The sequence below is a fragment of the Gouania willdenowi genome, chromosome 12 (genome assembly GCF_900634775.1).
Source record: "Gouania willdenowi chromosome 12, fGouWil2.1, whole genome shotgun sequence".
In the NCBI taxonomy this organism is placed as follows: domain Eukaryota; kingdom Metazoa; phylum Chordata; class Actinopteri; order Blenniiformes; family Gobiesocidae; genus Gouania; species Gouania willdenowi.
The window spans coordinates 10,802,512-10,819,797 of NC_041055.1; the positions used below are offsets into that span (position 1 = coordinate 10,802,512).

The 17,286-nt window shown below is 36.1% G+C and overlaps 1 protein-coding gene across 1 annotated transcript in view; it reads left to right on the top strand.

Annotated features, from left to right (window-relative positions):
• Positions 1 to 514: 514 nt before the first annotated feature.
• atp8b1 (ATPase phospholipid transporting 8B1) overlaps positions 515 to 17,286 on the top strand; it is a 37,223-nt gene continuing 20,451 nt past the window's right edge. Inside the window, exons 1-3 of the mRNA XM_028462668.1 lie at positions 515 to 754; positions 14,341 to 14,522; positions 15,147 to 15,244. Coding sequence (XP_028318469.1) covers positions 14,360 to 14,522; positions 15,147 to 15,244 — 261 coding nt within the window. The 5' untranslated portion in view covers positions 515 to 754; positions 14,341 to 14,359. The remainder of the gene's footprint in view (positions 755 to 14,340; positions 14,523 to 15,146; positions 15,245 to 17,286) is intronic.

The window sequence follows — 17,286 nt, forward strand, 5'->3', positions numbered from 1 at the left end:
CTATACTATCTTTATAAATACGAGATTTACCTGGTTTGTAACGTGTCTAAATGTAAATAATAACAACAATACGTTTAAAAAAATGGATTATATGGTGACAGAAAAATCCAGTTTAACATTTTCATTTGATTTACGAAGTTGGTAACAATTAAAAACACAATAGTTTGGACCTAGATACCACTTTGTATGTTTCTCATGATCACATTAATATAATGATGTTAGGATGATAGTTAAAAAAAAAAAATTTAAAAAAATGAGTAAACTTAATTGTTTACACTTTCTCTTAATCGCCAAGTCTTCACAGGTATTCTGCTTTTAAAATGGCGTTTCAAATGACTTAAAATAGGCTATTATATCTGTAAAAAAGAAAGAAAGAAAGAAAAAAAAACCCATACCGAAATTCTCAGTTTTAAAAGACGGGGACAAGTCAAACAAACCGCCTCCCACTTTTTGCGCTATTGGTTCCCACTAGAATCAAGACCACACACCTTTACCTGCGCATACGTCATCACTACTGCACTTCCGCACACCTGTGACGCTCCGTGTTTCTCGGCTGTTGTTTGCATAGCGGGACGCGTCGAACCGGTCAGTCCGGTTCTTACGGGGCTGAACAGGAGAGACAGACGGAGAGCGGCAGGGCGTGGAGCCGCCAACAAGCAGGAAGAGCAGCACAACATGGTGCGGTGATAGAGAGCAGAGCACGGACCCACGACAGGAGGCCTTCCGACGAAGACTGACTTGCGGAGGACACAGAGTGAGTATTATTACCGACAAATATACGGTCTGTTGTGTGTTCAGTGCCACTTTAAAGGCCTGTATCAGTGTCTCACCTGTGGACTCACTCACCTGTCCTCCCTGTGAGCTGTGCAGAGTGGAGGACTGGTTGTAAAATTATACCTGTCCTTTATATCACATGGAGTTTATAAATCACTACTCAGCCTTATTATTGGAATTCTAAATGAATAAGATTTAAAAAAAAGTTAATCTCTGACTTTGTTTTGAGTCTAGAAACAGCTTTGAATAATAATGTTTACATTTATTTGTTATAAGGTTGAATAGCAATAGCTTAAGACACAAACATGCTTCTAATAATGGATCACAGCATAACCAAAACTACAGCCCTTATGTTTGCCTGGTCTCCTGTGTGTACCTTGTGAAAATAAGGGAAATTTTCTAACGCCGACTATGAGCCGTCACACCCACCCAACCAAGCTCCAGCATCTCTTATATTTTAAGATAGGTGTACAATAAATCTAAAATACCCACTTGTCAACCACTTACTAAATACAATTATGTGATTAGAATCTGGTAGGTCGACCTTTATTAACATGAAATGCTGTGAACATTCCTATTAGGGCTGGGTGATATGGACCAAAACTCATATCTCAATATATTTTCTCAAAATGGTGATATACAATATAAAGCTTGATGATTTTATCAAATAAAGTCTGACCAGAAAAACAATTCTGGGTTAAATTTGCTGATACAAAATGCCACACAGTGACATTTATTAACAAAGAGATGCACAATATGTGCACTCAGAAATCCATCTAACTGAGCTTTACATTCTGTTCTGAGAAGTAAAAGCTGCAACTCCTAAAACTAGTATTTTGATACATAAGCTATAATATATATGTATATATATATTATATTTTTCTATTTCGCCAAAATGGAAAACTCGATGCATCTTGAATTTCGATATACTGTATCGCCCAGCCCAAATTCCTAAATTATAAAACAGCCTAGATAAAAATATAAATGGGTATATGAAGCACATGTGTTTATTTAATATACTTACAGTTCATATACAAGTCAACACATTGCATATTTACTGTTAATTTCACATTGCTTGTCTTTAAGTTGGACATTAACATTTTATTTTCATTATATATTTTCTTTTAATTTCTCATTCTCACTCATGTGGTTCTCTGGTATTCACTAATGACTTATTAGACACATTTATTACAGACTTTACATTCCTTAACACTTTTTGAAAGCAGCGTATATTTGTGGTGCTTGTGATTGGCTGATTTTTCATGGTGACTTGGTTCCTTCCGCTGTGGGAGACGCTAAAATCTCAGTTATTAATCTAACAGAACGTGTAACTGTGTCCCATCCTGCTGCTCTTTAGGAAGATAAACTCTCTGTCACATTTTACAACGTATTTACACGAGTTCTTTGTTTTTTTAGCCGTAACGTCTTCATTCATCTCTTTTCTTAGTTGTTTCCAGGTTTGTTGCCGCTGTCGACACTAATCTCGTGAGAACTGCCACCCAGGCCATTTCAGGTGGCAGTTCTCGCTAGGCTAGTGACGGCGTTCAGTTTAGTAAGGCATCTTTTATTATTACAATAAAATACGGGACATTTATGGGAAAATACTAATACGGGAAGATGGCGGGAATCAGGGGTAAAATACGGGAGTTTCCCGGCCAAAACGGTATACCAATAAACACAAATATGTGCACATTTATTAAAAACAACACATTTTTTGAAGATTTTGTACCTGAAAATACAATCCATGGGGAGCTACGGTTTTGGGCCAGATGCGACACTAAGACTTTAACTAGTGCAGTGTTAACTGTTTTACATCAGGTCCTTCCTGCATTCTTAGATTTTTTCTTCTGGGCAGTTTAGGTCACGTGATAGGTCAGTTTAGGTCGCATGGCTAAGACTAAACCTTACCCTAACTCTAACCCTAAATATTATTGCGACATTGGGTTATAACCTGACGCTACGTAAGTGTACTTCGGTAACCTTACCAATAGCACCGGGAGTTGTCCGTACTGCAACCGTACAAATAGACACTTTCTAATTTATACTATGGATGACACAAGGATGTGTGTTGGAGCTACTTACTTCTTATGTGTTTAAATCTGTGATTGTGAGCTCTTACTTAACATCGAAGCAGCCATTACGAGATTTGAGATGCAGCAGAGATCGCGCTTCATGTTCAGCATGAGTAGGAGAGAGAGAACTTACCAAGGGAAGAGTCTGGGAGGACATTCAAGCCATTTAGAGGAAAAAAAACTAGAAAAATACCCGTCTCTGAGCCACAGGCAGCGATAAATACAATTGCTCGACATTAGAGTGTGAACGGGGCCTCACTTTTCTGACTGATCGTGGCCCAAACCCAACAGGCTGATGGGTTCGGGCCACAGCGCAGTCACCGAACCTGACCGGAGTCCGACTGGCATTAAGATATTGATTTGAAAGCCCAACAAAGTTATAATTATTTGCTCTTATTAATGTCACATTTAACTTTGTTTTTGTGGAAAACCTCCTTTCATTAAGCAACTGTAGGAACTTTCTACATTTTCGCATTCGGAAATGTCAACTGAAGAACGCACCAGCACACACTGGGATTAAGCGCACTCTACGCTCTATTTATATCCAGCTAGTTGAACAGACATCTTTCATTCTATGAAAAAACCCTGCAGTTGTTGAACAGAGTCTTTATGAAGAGTCTTTGTCCCGCCAGGTTTGAGGTAAATAAGAGGCCACGTAGTGACCTGCTTTATTATCAAGGAAATGGGAAGTGTTGTTTGTGTCATGTGAAACAGGCCCATTGGCTCCCTACATAATAAGTTGTTCTAAATTTAAAATGTTCATTGCTTCATGACGCTCATGTGATCAAGCGCGACCCAAACCGGAGCATTTCTAAATATCTGTCTGAGCCCTTGGGTCGGGTATCCGTATGCTACCGGACATCACCACATACCTCTAGTATTATACATGAACTTTTGATATAGCTTACAAATACAATTTGCTACAGGTTCCCTTTCAGTGACTGCTAATGTGCTTTAAGTGTTTGTTTTTCCTTCTAAATTTGGGTGTATAGTAGATCACCATTTATGACTGTAAATCAAACACCATTGTCTTTTTAGTTACCATGCAGTGAACAGACTGCAGACTGAATGTCAAGTCTTTGAATCTTTTGTTTGTTTATAGCATACCACTTTGACATTCTGGAATTGCTTTGCAAGCTAATTTTTTATTATTTTTTTTACTCAAACCACTCCTTACTTTTTTCAAAATGTATTTATAACAAGAGCTATTCAAAAAAAGACATGTAAGTATATCAAATAGTTCTGGTTGAAGTGCTGATTCTCCTGGGCAAAGCAATTGTGAGACACAATCTAGTGAGTTGTGCAATGACCTAAGGGAAAATATAGTGATATAAGCTACCTCATAGTCAAGATAAACTTTGGTCATTGGGATTTATTTTTTTGCTGAATATTTGACCATGAACTTTATGTAGAAAAACATCTCTTTATTTGAGCTTGTCTGACTCCTTTCTTATTGTTTTCATTTATGGCTGGTGTTGTGTATGTCCACAGTTAAAGTTACTGGTATTCTGTGAACCTGCATCATGGAAATGATTTCGTAAACAACACAAGAGCACTCTGAGAATGCAAACCTTCTCCAAGTATCGATCAGATCACCAAATTTCATTAAAATACGTTTTTGAAATATCCTTGCTCAAAATAATTATTTTGGAGACTGTATCTACAGTACCGTCTGAAATATTTCCAAAATCAAATGTGTTATTCCATTTGACATTGTCTATCAGCTCACCAAATTTCAATGAATTCTGTTTAATACCTTTTGAGATATTTTGCTTAAAACATCCATATTAATAGACGGACGGATGGACAAACGCCTGTGAAAACATTACTTCCTTGGCAGAGGTAAAACATTTCTTAGTGCAATGTTTGAGAGATGCTCTGTATTCTTAGGGAAATATTGAGACCTGTAATTTGAATTGAGGCTTGAAAGTCAAATGAAGTTGAGCTTAAGACGTCTAGGAAGTTGTTTGAATGACATGGCGACAGATTGACGCCTCCATTATCATCTTTTTCAGTGAAGTAATTGGTTTTTCATTTTATTTTGTCTAATAAACCCTGCCAGGACCTTTCTGGGTTTTTTACTTTTGCTTTAAAGCATTGTAAACTTAGTTCTAATTTTGTTGTAGAAATTTAGTTTATATTCTGAACAGGATAGTTCCTAGTGTTTGATCTGAGTGCTTTTTTCAAACCTTTTTTGTAACCTTTATTTCAGCCAAATATAGAAATAATTCCCTGCCATTGTATGTAATCATCAACCACAGACAGGAAACAAATGAAGCTAAAGTGTAAAAAGAAGTTAAAATTTAATACTGCAAAAGTAAACATTTATCACACCACAACCCTCTCCTACCTCTGCTGCCTCAGAAGCTCAGAGCAGCGTTGGTTCTAATTTTACTATGGTTGTCAGATTGGAATAAGATGGTCATTGTTGTGTTGTCCACCTTAGACTGCATTTGACATTAGCATCAGTGCTAGCATTGTTTTACAACATGTTGTGGACTTAGTAGATGGGGGGGAAAATGTTGACAAATTATTCTCTTTAGCACCGGTGTGATAGGGATGGGTGATATAGACTAAAGAAATATCCTGCTAATTTCTGGTATTTATCATGATAACAATAAAAACAATAAGTAAATAAAATAATTCCCAACTTAAAGTATAAACAGGTCCCTTACAAACACAAATGAAATTGAATACATCAATACTAGACACATTAAAAAAAAAAAGACCTCATGGGCTGATATTTTATGGAATATATTTTTTCATGTGGGTCACTGTATTAGTATTATTGTATGCAGTTCATTTATTTCCTCAGTAAGCAAAAATGACTCCAATAGTGTTTTTACTGCTACTGAATCTGTTTTATTTTATATCTTATGAGTTACATAAAGTTATGGTTGATAAATATCTTTTTGATTTCCTATAATTAAACTGGATCAAGATTGATGATTTAATTCTTCTGGATATTTTGGTTTAATAATCACAATAGTTACATTACTGTCTAATGGGACCAGCTTTATCTTGTGAACAGGTGAAATATAATAAAAAAATATTGCGTTTCACAAGTTGGGATGGACGAATAGTGATGTTATACTAACATTTATTTCACACGACATGTAACATTAAGCTTTTATCCTTCCATACAAGTGTTATATCTGACCATAAACAAATCAGTGGTTCTATGTGGTTTGAAGAAAGGAAGCCTTGTACTTTTTGGTGGTGGCGGCGCACACCGTGGAGGTTCCGAGGGGACTGTCAGATCTGGAAGTCTACCAATTTCCTAGTCATCTAAATGATCAGTTTTAGAAGGAAACATGTCAAAACATTGAAAAAAATATTCTATTGATTTTATAGTTGAAATGTAGTGAAGTACCCCTTGAGTGAAGTCAAAACATTTTAATTTACACACTTGTCTATTTTGACAAATGCCATCAGTTGTTTTTAAAGCGTTGTTGTTAGAGTGCACTGAATGGATATAGGCATGGTTAGCGTTTGCTGAGTAATGTTTTGAGATGTTTGTCTGAATAACATCATAATGCAACCATTTAAGACGCTTTACGTCTATCATTCCAATGACCTCATTGGTCATAAAATGCTGTGTACACATTGCACGGGCCACTTGTCCAATGCAGAGATTAACATCAAGTTAGATTCCCACCTAATGTTGGTAAACCACCGGGTAATTGTAAAGTTTCACATCACATGGAGTTCCCATTTCAGCCAAGGGATCTGTTGCCCTACCGAGGCATTTTGTTACACATGTGCTGTCCTTAGTTTTGAGCTTTCATTACTGCTCAGTTACCACTCACTGTTCCTAAACTGAATTAGAGATGGTAATCTTATTTGGTCTGCTCCCCAACTCTCACTCCCGCCACACATCAGAAACATTGAATATTTACCCCTCTTCAAATCAAGCCCATCTCTTCCAAGCTGCTTACTCAAAACTCCAAAGTAAAATGAAATAGTAACAGTGTTAAGACCTGTCAATGTTTCCCTAATAATGAATTGTTATTTATTAACATTTTCTTGTGCATTTTGGCTACTTACCTTGTTTATATATTATTTTGTTACGAGAGCATCCGAAGATGGAATGTTCATGTTATTTACTTACTGATTGTATTATTCTTGTCTTTTTCTTTCTATTTTTTTAAATGTATTTTTTAAAACTATTTTGATTTACCTAGATGTTGCTTGCAACCCTTATATAACAATAAGGGGAACTTTAAAGCATTTTGTATAATATATATATATATATATATATATATATATAGTGGGGCAAAAAAGTATTGAGTCAGCCACCAATTGTGCAAGTTCTCCCACTTAAAAAGATGAGAGAGGCCTGTAATTTTCATCATAGGTATACCTCAACTATGAGAGACAAAATGAGAAAAAAATTTGCTGGACAATATAATTTTGCACAAATGAATGCCGATAAATGATATTTATCGGCATTTTTTTGTGACTAAAACAACCACTAATATGATATCATAATAATGCGAGTACACCGTTTCGAATGCAATATTTTTTTTCTCATGAAAATGTTTTAACCATTGTCATTGGAATTAGAAAAAAAGACCTAATGACTGAACAGAGGTTTACCTCCATTCATTCTGCTATTGAACAAACATGACCAGGTGCTGCGACTGATACACAGAGTCAAACTTCTTGTCATCCAGTCTGTTTGGAGGTGATTGATGAGGAAAATGAACACAGGCCAATAATCTAGTTCATTTTCATTGATTGTGCGAATAATTAATTTGATTGTCGTCCCAGGCCTAGCACAACAATCATAAACCACCTACATGAAGGTTTGTTATTGTCAATATACTATCAACGCCACTTCTGGTTCACACTACCGTCTTTGATTTTCATACTAATACCTTCAGGCTGCATTTCAATAAAACTCACGTAAATAGCATTCTTGCAATACAAATGGCCACAATAAGAACAGATGATTGGATCTATAGTTTCTCTAATGCCACAGTTAGTTAATGTCCAAAGATATCGCCTGCAATTCCCACAGTGCAACATTTCCGAAGGTTTCGATTGCACGTTAATGTGTGGAATGTAAATGGCGAGGTTTGAGCCAGTCATTATCTACAGCTTCATGCTTTGTTTTCAGCAGGCCTGAGGGTCATGTTTTGTTGTGATCCAGAAGTCAGTTGCTAACCTGAGCAGCTTGAGCAGCACCTCATCCTTCCTAATGTTACAGTGTCATCACGTGGGGATCCTCTCATCTGTCCCAAGCACAGCATAGCAATGCAACCCCTGCTCTCCCTTTTCTTTGTTGCTCGAGGAACATTCTGAGCTTCACACAGTGACGGGTTTTCTAAAACCAGTTACTTCTGTTTCACAGCTTCTTATGGATAAACTTTTTCAGTTTTTCTCTTGAAGGTAATGTTTTTACCAACTAAGTGGTTGATAGTAATTGATTTTATGACTGGAGGCTTTAAGTATTTTGGGATCTCAACTTCTGTCTTTTGATATTTTGAGAAAGCCTGAAATGCTACAGTAAAACTAATACCTCCTCCCTCTGACGTGGGAGCCTCATTTATAAGGTTCCCGTATTGATAGTATGGATTCTACATTCAGTAGAATTCATACTATAAGTGAGTATTATGCGTTGAAAATCAGAAAAGGTGCTACGTCAAAAAAAATCCAGTTCATAGAACAAAACCAGTTAGCTCACCTGCATGCATTTTTCCCTTTATTAATTATAGCCCAGCTAGAAGGTTGTGCAGGTGAATTCACTTCATAAGCTGCCCACGATACACCCACATTCTACCATAAATGCTCAATGAAAAGGAGCTTGTGAATGGATTTTGCATCTAAAAGAGCTGCTGACCAATAGGATTCTACGATTGTTGGTGGCAGAAGTCACAAGAAATTTCAGAACAAGAAAAAAATGCGTGAGTGATGAAGGCCAGACAAAAAGTTTTTATTTGATGGTCAAAGTAATGGCATAAATAAATGAAAACATTATTTACAGTAGTAAATGGTGTAAAATGTGACTGAGGTGGAAAGAAGCTGTCCATTAGTGTTTCTGCTACTGGACAAACCTGAGCCCACACCATGTCACACCTTCTCAGTTGAAACTCATCATTTCAGGCAGGCACACTAGCGAGGGCTTACTCTTCCATTGTGTGGGTTGGTGAAGTGCTTAAAACGGCTTTCCACACTGCAGTATTTTACAGATGTGCAGACACTGCTGTGCATCACGATACATGGATAATGTGTTGATGCCAACGTGCACCAAGTCTGTATTCACATTTTATGGTTCATGTACTGGTACATGCCATAAAATGACAAAAATAATTTTGCAGACTACCTGTGAAATGCAAAATTATGAAATACCATAACTGAGTAGAGTCTGACATGCATAGTTGTGTACACGTAGTAGAAATGTACTATAAATCAGTTTTAAGAGCACTAGTGATATACCTACAATCTGTGTGTGTATAGTGTGCTGTGCATTCTAATTAAGAAGATACAACGTACAGTCTGTGCCGACCCTCAGCTGGAATAAGCAGTCATTACACTAGTTTCAAAGGGATTCAGGTCTTCTCAATATGTTGAAATTGGATGAATAAAATAACTTTTACTTACTTAACTAATATTGGTATGTTTTGACAAAATGCCCTGCCTTTAGACTAACCTGACCTTATCTTAATAGTTCAAATACGTTCATCATGTCTTCCTCAGACGCGTCTCACTGAGAACGTGCCGGCTGACACGTCACACTCTGTCAGTGAGACGCTTCGGAGGAAGGCGAGAGACATCGCTGAAACTGTAAAGCTGATGATAGCTTTTCTTTTGTTCTTTGAATTTCCCCAAGAGTGTTAGACATTTTTGTTTGGTGGTGATGCATTGGATTTAATTTACACTTGTTTTGTTGATTTATTTATTTTTTTTAAAAAATACAGAGTTTCTTAGCAACAATTATAAGACTTTACTTTTTAAAAACAGTGTTGTTGCACTGTCCCTTTAAAACAGAAGAATGTTTAATGCAACGCCAACTGGGCTACACTGTGAATGAAGCAATCAAACACAAGCACAGACATGCTTTTGTAGATCTATTTTATAGTATCTATTTTAAAATGAATGATATGGAATTATTAGTGAGGTCACTTTAAAGTTCTTCAAAATTTCCTTACATCAACCCGATCCATTAGGGTAATACATTTTACATTTGCCTGATGGACAATTAATAGAATTTACCCGTTAATGATGGGATACTCAAATATGTCACACTTAATGTGCTGGTGGCTTCTAAACCTGACTTTCAAGACAAGCAAGCTTGTAGGAATTTGTATTTGCAAAGCCAATGCTTAAAATGGAAACACAAGTAAAGCCAGTTTTGTTTTGCCCTCTTCATCCCAGCATCATAGCAGATGATTTTTCTCAGCTGACTTTTGAATGTGTCATGCTGACGCAGATGTTTCAAAGAAAAGGTTATTTACCTGCTTCTCACCATAACGTTTATTCTGGAGTAAGTTGTACACCTCTTTGTGACAAAGATGTACAGAATTACTGTAGCTAGCTAAACATTCGGCGTGAGCAGTGATGATACCTAAAATGTAAACATTTTAAATATAACTCCAAATCATTTCTTATTTTATCATTATATCATGACGTGTTATGGAGTGTTTGTGAATCAATGTCTCCAGACTTAACCTTTGTAGTTATTCTAACCCATTACACAGTAGTTAAATCTATTTTTGTTGAGAGAATTATCCACATTAATCCTGTCCACTAATAGGAAAACTACACCAGCACCCCCAAAAATCAGTCAGTTGAATATTTGATAGAGATTTATTTCAAAACAGCTTCATAATTAGAGTTTAACCTTGTTGTGTTATGTCTGTTGAGTTGGTATTATTAACTGCACGACCTCGTTTGAATATTATAATGCACAACAAGAAAGGTATTCAAAGTGAAGTAAAGAGAAGTAGAGTACTTTACTTAAACTAATAATAGTGAGATGTAGGGTTGAAACAATTAATCGTAAGGCAGTTAAAATCGATTCATAGGTATCACGGTTCACATCGATACTGTGAAAATTGAATCGCAGTACTTTTTTTAAACATCGCTATATATTTATCCTTCTCTTGTCCACAAGTGGTGGTGGTGGGCGGAATTTGCTACTACTCTTTCTGGTCGCCTTCTACCCTTAAACATGTTCATAAATGATTCCTTACCCCTTCAGCACCCAAAGAATATCTGTAATATTACGTGAATATCTGTAAAAGTCACGTTTTTTTATTTGCTCTGTCTGCTAGCGCATAGCATTTCTTCTTCACTGTTAGAATAGCTGCATGCCAACCGACCACTGGGTTACCAGCGCCCTCTGCTGGTCCAAACAAATATCTGCCGTATATACAGTGCAATGACTGTTTTATTAAAGTCCAATTGTTAAGGCACAAAATACATTTTCAGTTGCACTTTTAAAAAGAAAAATAACTATTATGCAGTTTTGCAATGTTAAATACAGAACCAGAATTTAAATGAATAGGCTTCTTCTTCATGTATATTATTCCTTTATTTATTTTATTCAAGATTTATTTTTAGTTAAATTGCATTGTTTTGAATAGTTTAACAATTCTTTTGACAATGAAAAATAAAAATAAAATAGTACAGTATTTTCAGTCATCATTTGTCTACAGTCCCATTTTCTAAAATAAATCGTGAGAGAATCGTATCGGGAGTTGAGTGAATCGTTACACCCCTAGTGAGATGACAAGGTTTTTTGACCAATCATCCAGTTAAAGGTGGCAAAATTGAAAAATAATTTTCAGAGTAGCTGTAATCAAAACTAAGCTTGCCAAGGACTTTATGACCTTGCTTCTGTGCCACGAGGCTGGGAGTGGAAATCCTGGGCATCATTTGTGAGTACTCACAGATGTGTTTGCGAAAAAAGTGCGTATGAACAAGTATGAAGTTTATCATCTCGTACTTGTGAGTAGGAACAGGCGTAAATTTAAGCACAACTCTTCTTATGCTGTATTTGCAACCCGTGTTGGAATGATAGACAAAATGCCCAAAATGCACATCCAGCTCCTGTCTACATTATATTTTTAGCTACAGTAACATTTTAGTAGAGATTAGTGCGTATGACTGATATCTGCACATTTGATGAATACGGATTTTGTTTTGTATTCACACACATTCTAAATTTTGGTCGTAGGAAAGAATTTACAACCTTTTCTGCACAGGTTGGAAGACTTAAAGCTTAAATAAAGGTTAAAAACTTGCTTTGTGAGTTTGTACTATTTAATTGATATTTATGCCAGTTAAATTCCCTTTTGCAATATTTCACATTCAAATACACACCTAACTCCAATATTAAAAGGTTAAGTTTTTTGATCTTTTCACTGATGTCCTGTTCTGCACACGTGTAACTCGTCATCTTTCTTTTTTTTTTTTGCTACACTATTGCAGTGTTGATTTACAGCTCAAAACTGGCATTAGATGAGCTAACTGAGATGTGTGTAAACACACTCGCTCCCTAGCACAATAAATGTTGGTTAGGGTGTGTTCACATTCTTCATTGGGCCCTAAATGTACACACCTTTATCACGTAGCACGCATCCCACTTGCATCAATTTACATTATGGCTTTTGTCAGTCAAATTAGAGAAGGGACTATATTTCTTAATAGCAATGGTGAGGGTGACCCAGTTGTTTGTGGTCAATTTAAAAATCTTCACAGAACTGCAACATCAATATACTTTTGGCACAGTGGAGATACATCAATGGCTTTTGGTGGCTAATAATAGGCTCTTGAATCAGTAATGGAAATAATCCCAACTTGTTTTTATTCAGTCGGTGCCTGCCAGGTTGGCATGCAAGGCATTAACAAAAGCATGCAAAGGATCTTTGTGTGCTCTTGTGTAAAGTGATTGAGATGACATCTATAACGTCTCTTGTTTACTAAGGCTTGAAGGCTTTATAACCTAGCGTTGAGTTCAACCTGCTGTTGATGGCGTTATATCATCCTGTTTACTACCAATAAAAAGTAGGGATTTCAAGATAAAACTTTTTCACTTCTGTTTCAATACCGATATTTCAACTTTAGAATTGGTAAACACCAATATCAATACGATGCGATTTCAACACGAATCATACATAATTTTATTACTTTTGTCGTGTGGAATGTTAGGAAAGTGATCAAGTGCTGTTACTCAAACAGAAAACAATAGTCAGCAACAGTAGGTATGAGAAAAACTGACCCATTTATTATTAACCAATTGGTTACATACATTTTAACCTTCAACATAATATCTACAGTATTCTACAATTGAATAAATATAATATATATCGGATATTTTAGATGCAATCCGATAAAATCCGATATTTGTTTTCTGGCTGATATTGGACCGATATCCACTATCAATTTTTCTTTGATAATGTGGTTATCAACGAATTGTCTTTTCTAGAATTTTGGTTTTGAATTTCAAAAATTTGGCAAAGCATATTTTACTAAAAGATGAGTTTGAATGGGCAACTTTATCACCAAGAATTGTGTCATACTGAACACTACTAATAGGACAATATCCTTTGTAACTTTTTAAACAGTCAGAAAAGTTGGAATGTTCTGTCAGAGGAACAAAGTTTGATAATCAAAGACGGACACAGAGAAATTATTGGTGAACCTAGCATTTAATTTTGTGCTTTTTCAGCAGGATATTTAAAACTTAAGCATGCTAACACATGCTCTAAATAAATTACTTTTGCCACCACTGCTCATAGAAGAATGGACAGTCAGTGATCGCTACAGGTTGAAGAAGTGAACTTTTACTGAACGGTCTGAACTTTGAAACCACCCTGATCACAACCGCTATGGGCTGTTGATTAGCAAGGTCTTAAACCCTTCTGTGCTCCACAATGTGGCTTCTCACTGTCCCTCCAGGATGGCTTGAATGCAGAATTTTATGTGTGTATCAACAAATGGGAAGTCTGTTCAAGTAGGGCTGGGCGATATGGACCAAAACTCAGATCTTGATATTTTTTCTCAAAATGGCAATATACAATTATCTAAACCTTGATAATTTTAATTCAAATAAAGTCTTACTGAAAAAGACAAGTCAGGGTTTAAATTGCTAATGAAACACAGGCACATTTATTAACAAATAGCTGCATAACATGTGCCACTTTTGTCTTTTTCTCCCGTAAGAGACAGCACGTGTGAGTGAGTTCTGTAGTGTGGCTTGTTTAGTAGCAGTAGTACATAATCAGCAATCCATCTAACTGTGCACTGCTTTTCATACTGTTCTGAGAAGTAGAAAAAACGGCAACTTTTAATACAAATTAAGCTATAAAACTACATAAATCAATATAGGTGATATTGTCATTTTCTATATCGCCAAAATAGGAAACTCGATATATCTTGAATTTTGATATATTGCCCATCCCTATGTTCAAGTATTACTCGAGTGTTGTTGAAGTTTTCTGACATTTTATATGCTAATCAACTGCGATTAACTTTTTCTTTTCAGAGAAACCATAAGTGTTAAGATGAGTCGGCGTCGTACCGACTCCCAAGGTTCATTGGGGCCCGATGATGAGGTTATGCCATACAGTGACGATGAGACAGACGACGAGTTGGAAGTGAGCACCGAAAGCGAAGTAGAAGAGCCGCCAGGTGCCCCCCGACCCCCAGTGGAACCTAGACCTAGTGGTGAGTCACTGAAGACGTGCTAGTCTTTTTTATTTTTTATTTGAAATTCCCTTATATGGATTTTTTGCGAAGAGGCATAGTTCCTATTTAATTGTGTTTATTCTTTTACTCCCTTTATTTTGATAAAAAAACAAAAACTAAGGAAAAACTTTGCTAATACCTAAAGATAAACAGTCACACATTCTGTCCTGCAGACATATTTGAATTGCTAAAAATACCAAACAAAATCAAAAAATCTGATGATGACAAATATTATGAGTGTTTGTCAAACCAGAGAAGTCTTTGCACTTCCCTGGTCATTATAAAAATGTTCTTTTTTTGTTTAAAACAAAACAAAAAATACCTGTTGGCTTATTGGATCCAAAGTCTGATTACTGCCAATCTGAAGAGGACATAGTTACTAATTGCTGGGTTTGGACTAAAAGCATTTTAGGTTTTGCTTTGATTTGACAATTATTTGTATGATGATTTCTGGATGCTTATTTTCCAAAGCCTAACCTTAAAAAGGTTATAAGGAGATCTGGGCCTCTGAATTTTTTTGCTGAACATGGAAACAAATTATGAATTGCATTTTACAAATTTGTATGCAAAAGATTTGAAATTAACACTCTGTTTAATTTTTAGAAATTGGCTGGAAAGTGAAAGCCAACGATAGACCTTATCACCAACTGCCAGAGTTCCAGAAGAAAGTCTTCCTTTGCATGAAGAAGAGTCGTTACTCTGTAAGTTCAACCTCTTTTACAAACCTGACGTAATCATCCCTGCTTGTTATTCCAGTCATAAACCCAGCTTTTATTGGAAAGTATGCTATGTCGGACATCACTAAACAAATGTGGCAATGGTACATTTAGTTTCATTTTACAAGAAATATTTTTGAAATGGCTTTTGAATAGGCAAATAATAACTTGTATTTTGTTTTGTTCATCTTATTTGCGTTACATGAAAACAGACACTAGCACTATTTAAAGCACTTTGACAGGTGTATGCTATAGCAAGGCACAAAAAATTCAGAGTTTGGCATATTAAAAGCTGAATTAACATGTAAACATGTATGTCACTAGGAGACAAACTGAGAGCTGGTAGAACTTAGGCCAGAAAATGATGGAAACAAACTCATGCTACATGTCTAAGCCAGTCTGTGCAGTAAACTGATGACAGTAAAGTTTTCTTTCTGTTAATGGATGTTGCTTCCAGAAGTGTGTGTGTGAGATACGCATTAAAGGACAAAGATAGTAAGGATCAGAAATAAATGAAGTGTTACAAAGTAATTCACAAGTCATTGTCCCATTCAAATGACCAACCTCCAGCGACTCCCATTAAACGGGTAGTTCAGGTTATTGGCCACGGTTACATGATGATTTTTTATTTCGGAATTAGTAATTCCGAATTAAATCATTCGATATTAAAGTGTTCTGCTTTATGTTTACATGGTAATAGTAATTCCCGAACCGAGGTTTACATAGAAAATCGGTTTATTCGGCTTTAGTTAATTCCGCTTTAGGTCTGTGGGTTGGGAAGGCTCTGATTGGACAGGGGGCGAACATGACATATCACGTCTATCGGAAAACACACACAACAAACCTTTTATTGTTGGCTTTAACACAGAAGACCACACGAGAACTGTTTTCACCTTTATTTTGATTGTAGTTGGCCATGTTGGATTATGTCGTCACCCAGCGCGTCATCGCCGCAAGTCGCACATGCGCAGAACAACTGGAATTAACTTAAAGCAGATTTAAGTGTTAACTGTTGATGAGAAAGAGGAATTATTTAATTCGGAATTATAAATGGAATAAACCAGCCACCTAATTCGCAATTACGTTTATTTCGGAATTAAATTATCATTAGGAATTAAGTGTTTACAAGGTCAGGTTAAGGAGGAATTAACTTTTATTCTGCTTTAAAGATAAATTACAGCTCCCATGTCAACATGGTCATTGTGTGAGAGGTAAGCTCTTTGAGCAGAGGTGGGTCCTTGTTCTCACAAGAATGGGGTGTGTCTTATGTTTACAAAGGTGCCATAAAGCAGATTTACTAGATCAAAACCGGTTATCAAGATTGTGTTGCATTTCAACAATCTATGTACCCTTTGTTCTTTGGTTATTTCATTTTAAAACCAAATCAAAATAACAAATACACACTGTGGTTATTTTGTTTTACTGACTTAAAACCAAAACACAGATACAGAAAATCAAAAACCAGACAAGCAGCGTTTTTCTGTTTTCAGATTCAATCTTGTTCTGTTTTGTGATTTTTACGGGAAAACTATGGACGAGAGCTTCATGTTTTAATCTTACCACACAGAGAAGACCGACAGACAGGGGGTGGAAACTTTTTGCTTTCAAACAAAAAAGAATCAACGCATAAGTCACATGCATAAAGAAATCAAAACAAAACATGGATATTACGAAAAGCTCACACAATATGTGATTAAAGCAACCAGAAGTGGTGTAATGAGTCTATTGGTGCTCCTCGTGTCTTGTGTGTTTACTGCTGCCGTTAGTTGCTCGCGGTATTATAATATAATATAATTTTACTGCACTCAAAAAAGCTGTGTAATTGTTTTTGCAAAAGTGTCAAATTGTAGAAATTCTAACATGTATTGTTCCTCACACCACCCTCAGAGTCAATAGCCAGTCACCTGTTTATTTGGATACTATTAGGACCGTAACACCGTGAAACAAAACATAAACTTGAACAGCTTTTTACGAGCTAAAACATCCACAGACTGAATAAAAACATGAGCATGACTAGAAAACTGCTG